The sequence below is a fragment of the Manacus candei genome, unplaced genomic scaffold (genome assembly GCF_025592945.1).
Source record: "Manacus candei isolate 608988 ecotype Guabito, Panama unplaced genomic scaffold, ASM2559294v1 h1tg000008l, whole genome shotgun sequence".
Classification (NCBI taxonomy): Eukaryota; Metazoa; Chordata; class Aves; order Passeriformes; family Pipridae; genus Manacus; species Manacus candei.
The window spans coordinates 29,884,761-29,903,032 of NW_026138056.1; the positions used below are offsets into that span (position 1 = coordinate 29,884,761).

Genomic DNA, 18,272 nt, shown 5'->3' on the forward strand with positions numbered 1-18,272 from the left:
ATTGTGTGCCCAACTCAGATCTCGCTGGCCCGCTTTTAAAGAGATCCAGTCCCTGTGGAAGTCAGGAGGGGCCAATAGGAGAGGCAGTGCCCGGGCAAGACAATGTGCACCTTGTCCACGGCAGTCGTGCCAGTACCAAGGCTCCGGGTGACGTCTGCCTCTGTTTCCTCCACTGAATACATCAGGACACTGAAGGCACGTGGGGATGGGGACGGGACGTTACCACTGCACCCACAGAGCAGTCGGGGGACACTGCAGTAGGGGTGCCAGCAGCAAGTACAAGTACAGGAGCACTGCATCCTTATGACATCCAGCTCTGACTGTCCTCTCAATATTATTGCCATGCTATCACCATATAGGATAGAAATCTGCAGTGATCATCTCATCCAACTGCCCAACCAATCAACGGTTGACCAAAAGTTAAAGCGTTTTGTTAAGGGTATTGTCCAAATGCCTCTTACACACAGACAGGCCTGGAGTTTGACCACCTCTCTAGAAAGTCTGTTCAGTGTTTGACTACTCTCTCACTAAAGAAATGCTTCCTAATGACAAATCTGAACCACACTTGACACAGGTTTGAACTATTCCCATTCATCCTATCACTGGATATCAGGGAGAAGAGATCAGCACCTCACGTTTCACTTCCCCTCCTCAGGAAGCTGTAGAGAGTGTTACCACTGTTGTCACTTCTGTGCTAGTAAGATAAATCAAAGCCATGTGGATTTTGGGAAGGAAATGTTAAGAAGTTGATGTAAAAAGTGGTTTGTGGGGTTCCTTGATTTTCATGATCCATCCTGGAAAGGGTCTGTGGGTTTTACCATTTAAAGGCAGAACTAAATTATACTGCTTTTCTTCATCAGATAAATGATCTGAAGCTGTGGGTTCTTCCCTCCACATATCCCAGGCAGCATGACAAGAAGAAGAGGCAGCCAATCTTCACTGGCTCCCTTCTTCTGCAACTGGGCATATCCAGAAGATCAGTGTATCAGTGGAGATCAGCTCTTGTACTTCACAGATGGACGGTATGAAAAAGGGCTAGGTCTTTAAAGTGTTTATTCCTAGTTCAAAGGTCCTTTGGTGAGAGGCAAGCAGATTTGCTGACCTGGGAGGAGAGAATATACTGCTCTCTTTTTGTCTTTATGCACATGGATAGTTGGTCTGTCACAGAGTTAAGGGAAGATTTAAATCAGCACAGTCATATAAGGTGTTGCATTCAAGTGTGTCCTACTATTGTCAGATTTCCTCAATGTTCCCTGCTGCCATGAAGAGACTCCACAGGCTCCTTGGGTCCATGTCTTCCTCATACTGGGGAGCCCTGAACAGGGCCCAGCATTCCAGGTGTGGCCTAATCAGTGCTGAGTAGAGGGGAAGGATTATCTCCCTCAACCTGCAACACTCCTAATGCAGCCCAGGATATTGCTCACTGTCTTTGCTGCCAGGGCTTGTTCCTGTTTCATATTCAGCTTGGTCCACTAGGACCCCCAGAACCTTTTCTGCCAAGCCAAAATTGAAAGATTGAATAATTTGAGTTTTGAGCATTGAAAACCTTTTTTTTTTTTAATCCACATTTAGAACTATTGCCTTGTGGTTAGTAAAAATCAAACACAAAGAACAAATCCATAAAACATATGTATATTTGACAGTCAGGAATTTTAAAGCATTGTAATCCAAGACACCTCAAACTATCTGAAACTACTTAGTGCAAGACCACATCAGGTGTAATTCTGTCCTTCCTCTTCCTAAACCATCTTCCTGGAGAAAATTGTTACTTGGCACATGTAAAGATTAGAGACTTTTTGGGTCTTGTCTTGAAAGCCGTCATAAGCAAGAAAGGGAACACACTGAAACAGATAAATAATACAGTCTGAGAAATGAAACTATTGTAGTCTTTGGATTATATTGTGGTTGTGGGGAAATAAGAAGGTCTTAAGCCACAAATTTTGGTTGTATATGCAAAATGGTTTTATCCCATCAATCATAACATCAATAGTGTAAGGTGAGCAAAACTTCGCATTGCTGCACAGGGCTAATGAAACTGCAGTGCAGTGAGGGAATGTCTAGATGTAATACATAAATAAATGTAATATGTAAATTTGAAGGTGTTGTCCATACAGACCTGTTCTAAAACAGAGTTGCATTATATCACATTTTGTGTACAGAATAGCTAGCTCTTTTATCCAGTCTCTGGAAATGAGAAAGCTCCTCCTAAGTGAAACTATCTATTATTTCTAAAGAAACAATATGAAAATATTCTACCATTGCTCCTCAGGCATTCTTTGTTCTTTCATTTAATTGTTTTATCCACATAAAGACACTTTACAAGACAAGGCTGATGCCTTTGGGAAATAAAAGATGATTGGGATGTTGTAAAATCAGGCCCAAAGAAATTCAATAAGAGTAAATTAGTCAGAATAGAACTGCTACACTGCAGTACCAGTAATCTTAAGAACAAAAGTGACAGAGAATTATTTATGCAGACAAAACCCCAGTCTTAAGCAGTCTCAAACAATGTTGACATTGCTACCATCTATCTCTTTGTCACTAAGAAAAATCAGTACTTTCATTTAAAGGACTTGCAGTTTGGAAAGAACAAGAGCAGGGAATTCTGACTCAGTAGAAACAGTTGTGGAAACCAACCTTTTCTTCAAGTGTAAAGGGAAAAAATTGTCAAAAATTGTAAGTACATATGATAAGGTGGAACTTTGATTCTATTTTTTGCTCATAGTTGGAGTAAAACAGGATTTGAAATAATTGAACTCGGAGATTGTGAAGCAGCACTAGGGACGAAGGTAAAGCTTGACAAAAATAGTGAACTAAAAATTCAGAGATTATTTAGAAATAAAGGTACTATTTAAAGAAATATAGAAAGTAAATTTATCTCAGTTTCTTTAAAGGAAATATGATCTGGGCAAAGTCGGTGCCAAAATTAGTCTAAATTAAATTCCCAGGACAGTAATGAAGAAAACAGAAATAAGAGGGGAGAACAGAGGTCAAAGAAGGACTTGCTGTGAGGGAACCAAGGATGTATTAACACTGATTCTATGGAGCTGAAGGATCAACTCCGAACATGGTGCCAGCAGCCTGCCTCTTCCCAAAAGCTGCAATGGAGAGTGCAAATAGTTTCTTGTTTCCTTAGCTGGAGCATCCTACAAGACCAGGACATCTGGGGCCAAGGGAATGAGTCCAGACTGCACTGTGCATATGGTGCTTCACTGGCCAGGATGCAAAAGTCCTTCAAGTTCTTTCTAGTAGAAACAAAGAGTTAAAAGAAAAACATAAAAGTGACAGAAAGGTCAATAATCAGAATAAGCCTTGCTTCCTCTTTCTCATGAGCTGCTAAAAATCTGTGGGTGTGAGTCCCCTTTCTCTCTTATCATCTCAGTAACCTGTAGTAGTGATTGAATATGCTAAGGGGCAAAGATCTTCTCCTGTGTCCCTGTTAAAATTTATAAACAGAATGTCACTTTATTGAAATTTCCAAGAATTGAAGTTTTAAGTGACTTGATTCATTCACAAAGTTTGAATTCACTCACCAGGTACAAAAATAAATGGTGATGATTTCAGAAGAGATTACCTGCCTCTGAAATATTAAGCTGTGAATGTTCCACTTGTAACTGTTGGCTGTATTGAGAATGTAAGATTTCTAGAAAATAAAGGCTGCTGTATGAATACTGGAAATTTGACCTCTGAAATACAGTATTTCCAAATCTGTGGACAGTGGGATTTATTTAGTTATGGGTTGTTATTTAATGTCTATATGTAGCCTATTTAAGTCAATGTTTCTGATTCTTATAATCATCTCTCCCATGCAGATTTTCTACCACTAATCTACAGCTGCTCTTCTTTAAGTTGATGAGGCTTCACAAACAATGAAACCAAAGTTAAAACAGAGAAGCTGTTTGTTCATGGCTCTTTCAATATTTCCTTCAGGATTTACTGATAGCCTTTTGGAACTGCTCTTAAACTACTCCTCAGCTCATGCAGAGTATAGAAGTCCTTTTTCCCTCTTTAGTTGTATAAGCAGTGCAAAAACTCGGGAACAGTCTGAGTCATGCAGAGGAAAGTTCAAGTGTATGTGAAGTCTCTGCTGCATGGTCGCCTCTGAGAGCTGACCTCAGGAATGTCAGGAATATGAGGAATTTAGTTCACAGATCCTAATCACAAAGCTTGAGATATGGTCATTTCCCCATTTAGTGGTTAATGCACATATTTTGAGATTTATTGTTCAGGTTTTCCCTAGAACTCTCATTTTTTTTGTTCTCAGTTTGAGTCCTCCCAGGTGTAGAAATCATAGCTTCTGTGGATGCAAAGTTTTGAAATAGGAGACCAGGCCTATGAGCATTAGAAGAAGGTAGTTTGAAAATAAGCAGAGTTGAAAACATGGTGTCCAAAGGGCTTTACATCTAGAGAGGCTCATGTTCCCAAAACTGATCAAACCTAATCAGCTAGTAGAAAATGCATGTAGGTAATAAAGAAGGTTGTAGCACTAGCAAACTTGTACAGGCTTTTAGTAAACCTGGGAGAACTTTTAAAGCTATGATTCTTAATTCAAGGCTTTTTGTCTAATATAGGACAAAATAAGATGTTAAAGAAAAGCACATTAAAAAAATAATCACAGATGAAATCAACAGCAGCTATAATTTCACTCTTGAGGGGGGAAAAGACAAGATCAAGCCACTTCAGATTGTCCCCAGATTTAAAATTTTCTGCATTTCTACACAGAGGAAGCCAACACTGGTCATCCACAGAATCCACAAGCATCCATAGGTCGTCCTTCTCCCTGCCCCAGGAACAACAACTTTTGCTTGAAACCAAGAGCAGCTTTATTCCCCTGGCTGTGCACAGACTCCTTGCAGTGGGTAGCTTACATGCAGCACTCACCAGATGATGTTTCTGTGTCCAGGTCTACATCTGTCACTATCACACAAGTGCCACTCACTCCTCTTTCTGTGGTGAGATGGGTCACATTTACTGTGTGGTACTGCCTTTCCTGCACAGTACCCTTTCCCACATTATATGCCCCCCAAAGCCCCTTTCTGACAAACGCCAGCACAAGCACAGGTTGTAGAAAGCAGAATATTTTATTGAATAGGCACAACAAATTAGACCAGCTGCATGTAACTGTTTTGGGATATATCTGAAAAAAGTACAGTTCTCTTTAAAACAGATTTATGGAGTTTTTCTCCTTTGGTTAAGTTGTTTTTCTCCAGCTTCAAGCATTAATCCTGTGTGAAGGTGACTTCTTCATGCTTTTTCATAAACTCTTTTGCAGGAAACATTATTCATGGTGCATTCCTGGAAAGAAAGGTAAATTCAATCAGCTTTTAATTCTCGCTAAATATTTGTTAGTCAGAAGGTAGAGAAGTACTTGTCATTGGGAATCAGTGTAAGAAAAATTTGCATTTCTCCTCCTCTAATACCAATTGTCAAAACAGTGAAACTCAATTTTGAGATCTTCAGAAACAGAAGTCTAAATACAAGCACAAGACTGAAAGAACATTAAAGGACTACTTCAGCGACCTCCAGGAGAGTTCTAGTCTTTTAAAAATCTCTAAAAAAGGCTCCTAGGATTTCTATGGAGGGTGACTGGACTCTGGACCTGGGAATTAGCCTTTTGTCCTTTCATCTTTTGCAGCTGTGGCTTGTCTTCTTCACACGTGTGTATAACACATGCACACACACAGAGCTTTCAGACTTGCAGCTTTTGGTGTCAGCCTCTGCATGTTAGGCTCTGTCTTCATCTGTTTTTCTGTTAGATCAAACTCTGTTTTTTTCAATCTTTCTTAATAATGTTGTTATTAGAAACTATTTCTGTTTCTTCTCCTCTGGTCTCTATCCAAAGAAATTTAAATATTAAATTTATGAACATATTATTTTTCCCTAGGGGAGGGCAGAACTCTTTGGGAATTTCATGTATGTGTATCATTTTGCAGCATGTAGGAATCTCAGCTGCCAAAAATGAACACAGTTTTAGTCCTCTCCCAGATTCTTCAAAGTGTATTTCCTAAAACTGGAGAGCTGTGCTGGGAAGCCCTGGAGTGTAGGTGGGCCTTATTGGCACCAAGTCAAGCACAACAGTCTCTGACCAGATAAAACCAACCAACAGAGCTTGGACACAGGTTTCCTTTTTAGCTCAAACATCATATTATTGACACAGTTGTTGATGATGCATGAGATGGTTCCCACAGATTGCTGTTCAGCCTCTGCTGAAGATGAATTGGAGAGTTCTTACAGTGGATGCACTTAACATGGATGTTGCTAATGCTTCCTCTGTACTGTCCAGGACTTAGAGATTCCGATATATGAAAATAAAAATTTCCCTCATAGGGATGTTGTTTTTTTTTCTCCCTACACTTTCCTATCTATGTCTTGCTATGAATGGAGATGGTCACCTCCATACCATTCCATAAGTTTAACAGTATTTCAGTTCTAACCCACACTCCAGACTCATTCAGAGAGACTTCTTACCAAGTGCACAGAGCCCTTTATGATTCTTTTCCCTTTCCTTTTGAATCCAAACTCATATATCACCCAAACATGAATTCTGCATGCTGAATTCAGTGATTAGGTAACAAAAATGAACGCACCACCACCAGGTTTCCATCCACCACTTTTCTCTTTATGATGGTCTCTTTTCCATCCCACTTCTGCACCTGGTTCAGTACGCCGTTGTCTAGGGTTATGACATTCTGCCAAAGGAAAAAACAAAGTGTGGCTGTTTCATCAGGCTGCTCTGGGCTGAAGAGAAGACTATCTCCATGTCCCAATGGCACTGAGCACAAGCATTCATAACAGTCTTACCTATGAAGGCAGCATTTCTACACTGGATATCAAAATCACAGCTCTGCCCTCCTGCACCCACATCCCATTTCTGAGATGTATTTGCAAAGTGGCATTTTTGAACTCACCTTTGTTTTTCTGTCATCTGCTGTGGTCTCATCAAACTCTTCACCCAGCCTGAAAGAGACCTCTGTATTTTTGAAAGTACTTTCTGTTTTGATGGTTATCACATCACCACTGATGCTGATAGTTACATTGGGCTTGGCCACACCGGCCATCTTCCTGGTAGCAAACCCCACACCTATAAATAAGACAGAAATTTTTATCTCTGCTCAATGTTTTTCTCTTATGTGTTGCAAAAAAAAAAAAAAATCAAAACCCTTCAGTGCTGTTTCCCCTTATTGCTTCCTGAATTTTAATAATTCTATGTTGCAGATGTTCCTTTGTAACATCTCAATAGCTTGGAACTGCTATAGACCAAGTTGGGTGGGTTGATGTAAGGAGATTCTCTACTCTATGTAGAGAGTTGATGTAAGGAATTTCTACTTTGTGAAAATAATGTGAACACTGACACAAGATTTAAATGTTGGATTTTTGCACATGGACTTGTTCAGAACAACTGAGATAGCTTGTACTCTAACTTGTACGCTAAACGTATCTAAACATAAATAAGCAGAAATATACTACAGTTTCTAAGCCTTGAAAGCAATGAAACAAACAAACAAGGGGGAAAAAAAGCAAGCACTGTTTAGATTTATCAGTGGCTAGGCTGAATATAAGGAAATGATTAAGAAATAGCTGGCAATGGTTACGTCCTGAGTAAAATCTGGAGTAAAGATTAAGAGTGCAAGAGTCTCACTCTCTGAAAGCTTCTGGGTGCTGCATAAGTCACAGTGAGTATTTTACCCCTAATCTGCAAAAAACTCCCAGCTTTTTACCATACACTAATTGAATCAGTGCAGGTTACCCCATGCTTCTTCCACACTAACAGAATGTCGAAGACTTTTAAAGCCCAATTTTAAATTTAAGCAAGAAGCTTACGCCTTTAAAGAAAGTGTTAGACATCAAATCTTTGCAAGTATCTGCATGAATCCATGCAATTTTCTTTGTTAATATTCACTGGAGGCAGCTGCAGAGTTTCATTCACTATAATAGCCATGGCAATTAATTGCTGCCTCAGTCCGGTAACAATGTAAAGTTGTTTGGGTGTGTTGCTTTTAGACATAGAGAAGCTTGCTGCTTTCCAGCATCACACCAATTTGCATGTCCAAGGATAAAAGCTAATTCATGCATGCATAGACTTGGTTTACCTGAAATTATTCCTCTCAATCAAGATTTTTCTACTTTATAGTAATTTAATACCACTAATTCAACAACTGAGTTCTCCAGTTAAAGACCATCTGATCAAAATAGTCCGACTAAAGCTCCCTTGACAAACAATATAGCCAGAAAAAGCAAATAAAGAATAAAGTTCAAAACTGATATTCTTTCCCTGTCCCAGATACAACTCAAAATAACAATTCTCACCCAGTTCTTTCATATAGTCCTCAAAGTTTTCACTAGAAACGAACTTCCAGGTGCCCACAAACTGGTCGCACATCTTGTCAGGCTAGAAAGATGTCTTCCACAGGTTCAAACAGAAATGCAGGACAGGAGGATATTATGAGCTCCAGGAGATGAGGACTTATGTTTAAAAAGGAGCTGTGGCCACATGATGCTCTGAGATGACCAATGAAGAGGGAGTCCCAGTACCCAGTGTTTTTCTTCCTCCCCTACCCCTCCTTCGCCAGTAGGTCATAGTGTTATTATTCATATGCCCTTACTAGCACAAAGATCACTGTCTTGTTTTTATTTAATTATTTTTGTCATTTAAGAACACTTCACTGTAAGGGCAAATAATTAAACAGGCTTTCAGAATAGAAAGGTAGGCACAACCCACAGAGGGTTCTCTCCCGTACTCTTTTCTTTCATTTCAGTCTACTATATCAAATGGACACAGCTCAATTCCTAGACTGTAAGATCCAAAAGGCTCGTTGGGATAATTTATTTTGCTTTCTGCACACCTGCAGTCAGAAATTTTCTCCAGAGAAGCGCAGAATTACAGGAAGAAGTGGATTTGGAGCAGAGAGTGCTTGTGGCTGTAGAAGGTAAGGCAATAAAATTGCTTCTTTGATTAGGATATCCTTGTCATTGCACCACCTGAATCAATTGAACAATAGGTCTTTAGTCTGTGTTTATGTGATGGAGAGAGGATATGGGGCTCTGTGAGAAGAAAAGTAACAACACAGAGGATTTCTCTCCCTTTCGCTCCCGTGCTTTCTGAAGACCTATGTCCCAATGACTAGCATTATGAGTAGTTATGGCATAAAGATAGACTCCAGTATTGACCTACAAAAGGTCCCGGGACACTTCATTTGTTTTCTGTTTGTGCTGATCAGGTAAAAATCTGTTTGAGACAAAGTGTGTACAGGCCTGAAATAATGAGGTTCATCTTGACTAATCCTCAAAGCCCTGTTGCATCTGTATCAGAAAGCAGTCAAACAATTTCTTAGACTTTCCTTTCTCTGTAATGTGCTATTCCAATGGCAAAAAGCATCTAAAAAGTGCAGAGTCCAACCCCTGCAATTCTCTTTATGTGGATTTCCTGGAATTGCTCTGCTGGTTGCTAGGCATCAAATATTGCGGTCCACGTATTTGTGTACTTGGTGTCTTTGTAAGTAATAATGTTATAGAAAAATTATTTATAAAGGATTGCAAGATCATAGGCATATTTGGAGGGGAAGGAAGGTCAGGAGGACTCCAGTGCACCCTCCTGCTCAGGTACAGTCACCTCTGAGCTCACACCAGGCTGCTCAGGGCTGTGCCCTTTTGAGGCTTGGAAAACTCCAAGGATGGAGACACTACAACTTCCCTGGGCAACCTGCACCCCTGCCCGTCTGTCCTCAGGGTGAGATGATCTCCTTATCTTCTCTCTGAACCCCCTGCTTTCATTTTTTGTTCATAGTTTCTCATCCTCCCACCATTCATTGCTGTGAAAAGCCCCACTCAGCTCCTTGGTCTCTTTCCCACAGGTGTTGAGAGCTGTTGTAAGCACTCCCAAAGGTTAACCAGGATGAACCACCTCAGTGTCACGGTTTCTCTTCAAAGGACAAGTGCTCCAGAGCCCTGAGCATCCTGCAGACCCTCTGCTGAACTCACACCAAAATTGATGCAGTACCCTGGATACGATCCATTGAGTACTGAGAGGACAGGAATAATCATGTCCGTCAACCTACTGGCTGTACTTCTGTTCATACAGCCTAGGATGTTTTTGACCCTTCTGCTGGCAGGGCTCAGCTAACTGACCATCAGGACCTTGAGAACCTTTTCTGCAGGGCTTCTCCCTAGTCAGTGTCCACCCAGCCTGGATTGCTGTGAGAGCTGAGTATGTTTGTACATAATTAGTTATCCTCTTGTACCTTTAGGATGGCAGTCTATGGCGAAACTTATTCTTTTTTACTTTTTTTATTTTTTTTTCCTAGAATAGCTAATCTTAGATTTGGCCTATTTGTTTTTGATTTTTTTTTTTGCATATTCACCGACTTTGGGCTTATCTCAAAATAAATAAAACAATATTCTAATTATTGAAGCCACTGATGCCTTTTCTGGTTGTTTTTCTCAGAGTATCACATGCTCAGGTCCTCTTTAAAAGGAAACTCTGAGGAGCCTTCAAGTTTGTGTCATTATCTTAAGATATTATTACTTGGGACTATTGGCTTGGGAAACACTGCACTGTGTGTGAGCAGTTTGTAGGAACATGAAAACTCAAATCCAGCAATTAAATAATGAGAACTGAAAGTACTGGGTGAGGATTGCTGCAATGCCCTGGATGGAAAGGATGTGATCTGGAAGAACTCAGTTCCTGTTCGTACTTTTCTTGCCTTTTGGGAGCTGTTGTGTATGTGGCTTACTGCAATTAGCATTCATTTTTTTGGAGGGAAAATAGGGCTTTTATGTTCAAAACTACAGCCTGGCAGGGGGAATTGGCCTTCCTTTGGTGTTAACCGCTCTCTGCAATGCTTGTGCTGCTGGAAGACTTTTTTGGGAAGGTCGAAGCACCTTTCCATGCAAATCAGTTTGGAGCAGACAAGTGCACCCTCTGTATGCAGTCAATTACTTACACATATTCAAGGTGAAGCTGAGCTAATTGTATATATCTTGCAAATGTGATAACCAAAAAAATGCAAGAAGAAAGCCAGCTTGTGGGTTGACTTGCTTGTTTACTTCAAAGCAAGCAGCTATCTGGGAGCAGGCTTATGACTCTCACTTGGAAAGTATCTTACCAGCAGTCTCCTTTCCTTTAGGAAAGACTTCCAATGGCAAGAGATAAACTTGTGGCAATGATGTCATCTAATAAAATCATACTGTTGTTCTCTGGGGCAAAGGCCCCAGATCAGCCCTGTTGATAAAGACTGAAGTTTTTAATGGTCATGAAGAAATTAGTATGACTTCTGGGCCTGGAAGTTTAAGCAAACCTGTGATTCATGTCACTTGCAGGAGTGTCTTGCCAGCAAGAGCTGGGCAATCTGGCTAAACAGCCCTGTGGTCATCAGCACTGATGAGATCTAATACCACCAAAAGAAAGGGCATCCTCAAAAGAGTAGAAACTTCCTTCAAATTAAGCAGAAATTTTGGAGAAACCACAGCAGGTAAGAGGTAAACCAGGAAAAGGAAGCTGGTGAGGGTCCAGCACAGCGAGGAAATGCTGTAAAGGAAATTTGTCTCTTAATCCAGATACAAACTGATGCAGCTCAAGTATACAAACAACGATACACTGTCTGCAATGTGGTTTCAAGGTGCTGTGACCTTTCAAGATAGTTCCTGATGCAGGAAATGTAGAAGTGATCACAGATCACAGAATTCTGTGATTCTGTGAAGTGGAATAGCAAAGGAGCAGCTTTGCAGGGGAAACCATGGGTTAATTCTTATTCTGTGAGTCAGACCATGGCGGAGATCTACTTGAGATAAACTCCTTTTTACAAAAATAAGCACAATAGTAACCTCCCTTTGGCTCTTTCGGGCTTGCAGGAGGAATGACGCTGCTTCCACTACAGTATATGAGAAAGAAGATGTTTATTCCTGTAGTGAAGATATATCACTTAGGACAGCTTTTAACTGAGGACTGTGCCAAAGCTTCCCTGGTACTTTATGTAAGTATGGAATTATCAAAGGAAAAATACAGCTTACTCTGCAGTGTGAAAAATTAACAATTATCACTATTAGCAACGCTGTTTAAAAGAAGAGTTCTTTCTTCAGTTCCTTGTTCCAGAAGGGCAACAATGTACAACTCCTTTGATTGCTGTGAGTATTGAACTGATGGCTACCAATGAGAAGCAGTGTATTGGCCTTACACACTTGTCTCCATAGTTCTGCTACTCTTTGAATCAAAGACAGAGATGAAAATGCATCCGTGCTCAGTTCCACACCAGATGCCATAGCAGACTATCAGCCTGTTAAGAATGACTTCTGTTGAAAACTTCCTTAAAAGAAATGTAGCCTCTATGTGGGGTTATTAGTGGCACCCATGGCAATATTCATAGTAAGAAAAAATACATATTCTTGCCAAAGCTATTAAAAATGGGGATTTTTCTTTAAGCAGGGAAGGAACTGCAGCTTTGATGCAAGCTTCCTTGATGCAGTAATACCTATCATTTGATGCAGTAATACCTATCACAGCAGGGCTCATGTCAGGAGGGAGGGATCCTGTCAGAATATCTGGTACTGCCGCAACTTAGACCAAAGCAAAAAGTTTTCTTAATACTTGTCTGGCTGGATACCTGAGTGGGAGTCTCTTCTAAGGCCCCAGGGTAACATCAAGAAAGGGAATCTAATGCTGAAGAGCAGAGAGGAGCAGGTTAAATAATGCCCATCTCTGCTCACCCACTTGCTGCTTTCATTTCTGATTAATGTTTGAGACAGGTGAATTGCCTTAGACTTCTGCTTAGCCAGGAAAAGGTATAACTAAAGCTTCAGTACTCATGATGTGAGGCACTGACTTTACAAAGTACTGACTTCAGTTGGTTTGAAAATTCAAAAGGCCAATTGATTTTCAGTTGTATTTCAGTGGTGGGGAAGGAGGTGAGCAGGAAAAACAGCAGGTCCTTTTTCCTGTGCTCAGTCCCCAGCACCACACTGATGCTCCCCCACTCATGATTGTGGCTTCAGACCTCAGTCAGGACTGAGGGTACTATTGCAGATGGTCACTTTGTTGAAGGAGTCAGATTTGCCAGCAACAACAAACCACTTGTTAACCCATTATACTGCTCAGCTGTGACATTTGTACACCTTAGGCTGGTGCGCCCCAGCACTTGAGTTTTTACTTTTAGTGATTCTACATTCTTGTATTTCCTCCTGAACTTTAGCCCAACCAGTGAGTCTCCATGTGCTTAAGTATGTTTCCAATATCTGAAAGTAGGACTGTGAAAATTGAAACATCTAAAAGGTGTTTCTTAAACACTAAGCTAAGTTTGTGATAATGCTAAGAACAGAAATGAAATCTCATAACTCTGAGGCATAGTGAGATCAAGCCCAAAACAAAACCTGCTGGTTGACACCATCATCTTGCAATTAAAATATGCATAATTATGTTTTCTGAACTTGCTTTAAAGAGGAAGAAAAAATGCAGATATGCCTGGAGGGAATGGTAAGCCTCTGGACCCTTGCCTTCACATGAGAGTAGTGTTGACAGCTGAGATTCTGACTTTTCTCAGCAGATGGCATGGCAAAAATATATGCTCTCAAACATCTGTGGCTCATGCCAGGGGACTGCTATTCCTGAGGAAAACCCTGAATTCTGGAGCAAGGCCATTGGCAGTGTGAATGCCATCAAGCAATGCTATGAATTGCACAGAGTGACTTCAAAGGAATATCAGAAAAGCAAGAAAGGAGGAGTATTTGCATATTGGGTTTGTTGGTTTTTTACACTCCAATGAGAAGAAATGCAGGTACACTAGCTCCTACAGGCATGCAGGTGGTAGGCTTCCAGAATATAATGTGGGCATTTCTGTATAAGAATATTCAAAATATCATAACTCCACCTCATATATACTGTATTCAGGAACTGTCACAGAGAGATCAGTGATAAATCTAACTTCATGACTTATAAAGGTTTGTATGAGAGAAGTTCTTGGTTTGCTGGCTATAAAGTAGTTACTGCAGATGTTTAATGTTTCTAACTACCTACTGATTTCCTTTGCCTAAAGAACAAGTTTAAGGTTGTTGTCTGAAGTTTCTGATGCTCAAATCTGTCCAACTCTTTTTTAAGTATGGTACAAGTCTTGCATCTAGCATCAGAGCTTTTCCTCTTAAGACTACAGAATGAAAGTCGGCCTTTTTTCTGAGTCCCACTTTATCTTGTCCTTGGGCTTCATTTCCCTGGACTTGCCTCAGAGTACATAAATACTGCTTTTCTTCCTTCCCCACATTTTCCTGCTCTTCCCCCCTCCCAAAAAGAAAAGGTGCTTTTCTTTTCTTATTTCTTTCTTTCTTAACTTTTTTCTAAATTTAATTATTGCAGCAGACTTGCGAATGAAGAAAGCAATCCATTTCTCAAAGCACTTTTGGATTTCTTCTAGCAATTTGAAGACTTGCTTATAATGTTCTGAAAACTCCTTTGTAGTCCTTCTCCAGATGCTCTTCTGAATTATTCCGGATCATTATGCTGAAACCATATCTTGAAGCATCCATCCGAATAAAGCATTAAGACTGTTGGTTACATCTGCTTTGGGACTGTCCAAGAGGACTTCATCCTGACTCTGCCTTGTTATTGTAGCTCATATGATACTGCCTGTCCTATTTCCATGTGGTTCTGTATCTAGAATTCTTCCACTGTTTGTTTGTTTCTTGCTAAACACTTTTTAGCAAGCTGAGGAAAAAATCTTCAAATAAAAATGACAGACTAGTGCACTTTGGTAACATGTCATGTTTTGTAAATTTAAGCTATTCCTATCAGTAGCTGTCCTTCTCTTAACAGTTGCCCTCTTGTGAAGCAAGAACATTTCCAGAATTTCACTTGTGTCTAAGACAGCAAAAGAAAGAAGAAAGTGTAAGAACAATATTTCAACAGGACTAAAAGAATCCTATACAAAGCATTTAAGGTCTGCTGAACCTGCACTCTGAGTAAATATACATGTTTTTTGCAGCCTTGTTTCTGCATGTCTTCATTCTTCATTGTGCAGTTTATAGCTAGCTATGCTTTTAATCTGACAGCTTGCTTTGAAATTTTTCAGAGATCTTGTATTTGCCAGAAAGCTATCTCTTATTACAGGTGCATTTGGACCACAATCAAAGACCAAGTGCTCTAGGTAGAGGAAAGTAAAAAAATCCAAGTATGAAATGCCCTGAGTTCAGACTGGAAGCCTAACCAAAAACAGCCCTCTCCCTCTATCCGTGGCTGAGGAGCTGGTGGGTGTAAAGGCTGGCAGCTCTCTGGCTCTCTGCAGTGATCTGCAGCTGACTGCTGCCCCTGGGTGCTGCCAGCTGGAGGGAGGGAGAAGGAGCCAGCAGCTGCTGCCCAGCCACTCACCTTGCCTGGTCGAGTGGCTTCTTACAGTTGCCTCCACTGCAGCCTTGCCACTGAATTCCACTGTCACTGCCAATCTCATTTCACCTTGTCTTGTACCAGATAAAGTAGGTTGGGAATCAAAAGGATCTCTGAGGAAAGAAATGCAAAGGGTTTTCTAAAGCAGTCCATTACTCCTGCCCTTCCTGCTCTGGACAGTTGTCTTGCCAGGAACATTGCTTATGTTTGGCATGTAAAAACTCACATCACATCTCCAATGAGGGAGTGCCTATAAAATGTGCTACTTAATGTCAGGTAGTAAACCAGATCCCACTCAGGATGCTCTGGAGGGACTGAAAGCACAGGGCAGCTTGCACAGGGAGGATGGAGTTTGCCACCATATGTGCTGCATCCCTCCCAGCAGGCATATTCAACAGATGTAGGCAGCGTATATCCCTACGGCTCTTGGTGACCAAATCCCTAACCATAGCCAAACCTTAGTTTTGGCATACACAAGGTCTCTAAAGCTGATAGTGACAATAACAGCATCCAGCTGAATCCTAAAATGGACATGCAGCCCAAAAATTACTTTAAAATGCTCTATGCCCTTTACTTTCCCCTCTGGAGGATCTCATCACATCTGGCAGGCATGGGAAGTTGTCGATCTCTATTGGAGATGCGTGGCATGAGGCTAGACACATGCTCTTTTTTGTAACAGACAATTTCTTCCTCCACCCCTGCAGGTATAGCTTCCTTGTTCTCTGATATCATTCTAGTCTTATTGTCAAATTATTTCAGATGAACATAACTTAATTGTTTTTATGATCTGATAGGTTGTACATATCATTGTTCTAACACTACTTTCTGCATTAGTTTTGTTAATGTGAACTTCTAGTAAGCCAATACTAACTTGCTGAAATTGTATAGAGGTATTTTAAAATCTCTTCTGTCATTTTTAATTTACTGACTGGCTTATTACTCCCTCAAACTGCTCACTACATTTAAGACATGACTGTGACACCTTGGGCACAGCCACCAAGTCTTGAAGAAATCCCCTGCAGCTATAGCACCTCAGGTTCTTCCCCTGCCTGTATAACAGAGAACAGAATCATTTAGGTTGGAAAAGACATCTAAGTTCAGCCTTTGACCGAACACCACCTAGACCATAGCACTAAGTGCCACGTCCAGTCATTTCTTGAACACTTCCAGGGATGATGATTCTACCACCTCTCTGGGTGGTCCATTCCAATGTTTAACAACTTTTTCCATGAAGAAATTCTTCCTGATGTCCAACCTGAACCTCCCCTGGTGCAGCTTGAGGCCATTTCCTCTTGTCCTGCCACTTGCTGCCTGGAAGAAGAGGCCAACACCCACCCCACCCCCCACCCCCCGGGCTACAACCTCCTTTCAGGTAGTTGTAGAGAATGGTAAGATTTCCCCTGAGTCTCATTTTCATCAGGCTAAACAACCCAAGTTCCCTCAGCTGCTTCTCATATGACTTGTGTTCCAGCCTCTTCACCAGCTTCATTGCCCTTCTCCGTACACATTCCAGTCTCTCAGTGCCCAGAAATGGACACAGCACTTGAGGTGTGGCTTCACCAGTGCCGGTACAGTGGAAGAATCATTGCCCTGGTCCTGCTGACCCCTCTATTCCTGATACAAGCCAGGATGCCATTGTCCTTCTTGCCCACCTGGGTACACTGCTGGCTCATGTTCAGCCAACTCTCAAACAGCACTATCAAGTCCTTTTCTGCTGGGTCACTTTCCAACCACTCTTTCCCAAGCCTGTAGCACTGCATGGGGTTCTTTTGTCCCAAGTGCAGGCGCCAGCACTTCAGCTTGTTGAACCTCAAAGCTTTGGCCTTGGCCCATCGATCCAGCCTGTCCAGATCCCTTTGCAGAGCCTTCCAACCCTCCAGCAGATCAACACTCCCATCCAACTTAGTGTCATCAGTGAACCTACTGAGGGTGCACTTGATCCCCCTGTCCAGATCATTAATAAAGATATTAAACAGGACTAGGCCCAATACTGAACCTGGGGGAATGTCACTAGTGATTTTCCACCAACTGGATCACCACCACTCTCTGGACCTGCCATCTAGCCGGTTCTTAACACAGTGATGAGTGCACCTGTCCAAACTGTGGACTGTCAACTTTTCCGGGAGAGTGCCGGGGAGACAGTATCAAAAGTTTTGCCGAAATCCAGGTAGGCAGCATCCACAGGCTTTCCCTCTTCCACTAGGTGGGTCACTTGGTCATAAAAGAAGATCAGATTGGTCATGCAGGACCTACCTTTTCTAAACCTATGCTGACCGGACATGACCCCCTGGTTATCCTGTATGTGCTGTACGATCGCACTCAAGATGATCTGTGACATGAACGTAAGTGGCATGAGCACAATAATCAGCATCAAGAGCAGAAGAACTGAGTGGGAGAAGTGCTGCTTTCGACTGTTGAGGACGAATCCCTGGGCCACAGAGCCTGAGCCAAGGATATTGGTTGGTTCATGAACATCTGGCACAGGTCTGTTTTACAGAAATGGGCTTGGTAGAAGGAAAATTTACTATTTGTGTTGCACTGTTGTTCATCCAGTTTCCAGTTATTGCCTATGACAAACCACATCCCTTTTTCCTGGAATTAGCCAGTTATATATTCAGCTTTTCTCCAGGGCTGGTAGGCCTCCTCTTCAATGGGAGGAGTAAAGTGCCTCCTCTGCAGGAAAGTTGATACTTTTGAGTGTGCTAGTGGGAGGTGGAGTATGGCAGGCCTAAATTCCCTCAGGCTGAAGTGGCTGCTGTAGCTACATCTCCTGATACTCAGAGAGTGGGAGATAGGGAAGTTTCATTCAGCTGTTTTGGTCACATTTTATTAATAAGACAGTTGTCTGCATCTGCATGGATCAAAGGTATGTTCACAGCTGGTAAAGCTCCATGGAGGTTCCCACATATGGCAA

The 18,272-nt window shown here is 41.4% G+C and overlaps 1 protein-coding gene and 1 long non-coding RNA gene across 3 annotated transcripts; one reads left to right on the top strand and one right to left on the bottom strand.

Annotated features, from left to right (window-relative positions):
* Positions 1-5,062: 5,062 nt before the first annotated feature.
* LOC127462220 (fatty acid-binding protein, adipocyte) lies at positions 5,063-8,473 on the bottom strand. The gene is made up of 4 exons (XM_051770681.1): positions 8,308-8,473; positions 6,909-7,081; positions 6,588-6,689; positions 5,063-5,295 (listed from the first exon to the last, which is right to left on the bottom strand). Exons 1-4 carry the CDS (start codon positions 8,378-8,380, stop codon positions 5,245-5,247), a joined length of 399 nt encoding a protein of 132 aa, XP_051626641.1. The 5' UTR covers positions 8,381-8,473; the 3' UTR covers positions 5,063-5,244.
* Positions 7,613-10,408, top strand: LOC127462263 (uncharacterized). Of its 2 annotated transcripts, XR_007900379.1 has the most exons (3): positions 7,613-7,673; positions 8,757-8,927; positions 9,852-10,408. It is a non-coding gene; the product is annotated as an uncharacterized LOC127462263 (long non-coding RNA). The 2 variants fall into 2 exon arrangements; XR_007900378.1 differs by lacking the exon at positions 7,613-7,673 and having other exon boundaries at positions 8,562-8,927.
* The last annotated feature ends 7,864 nt before the right edge of the window (positions 10,409-18,272 follow it).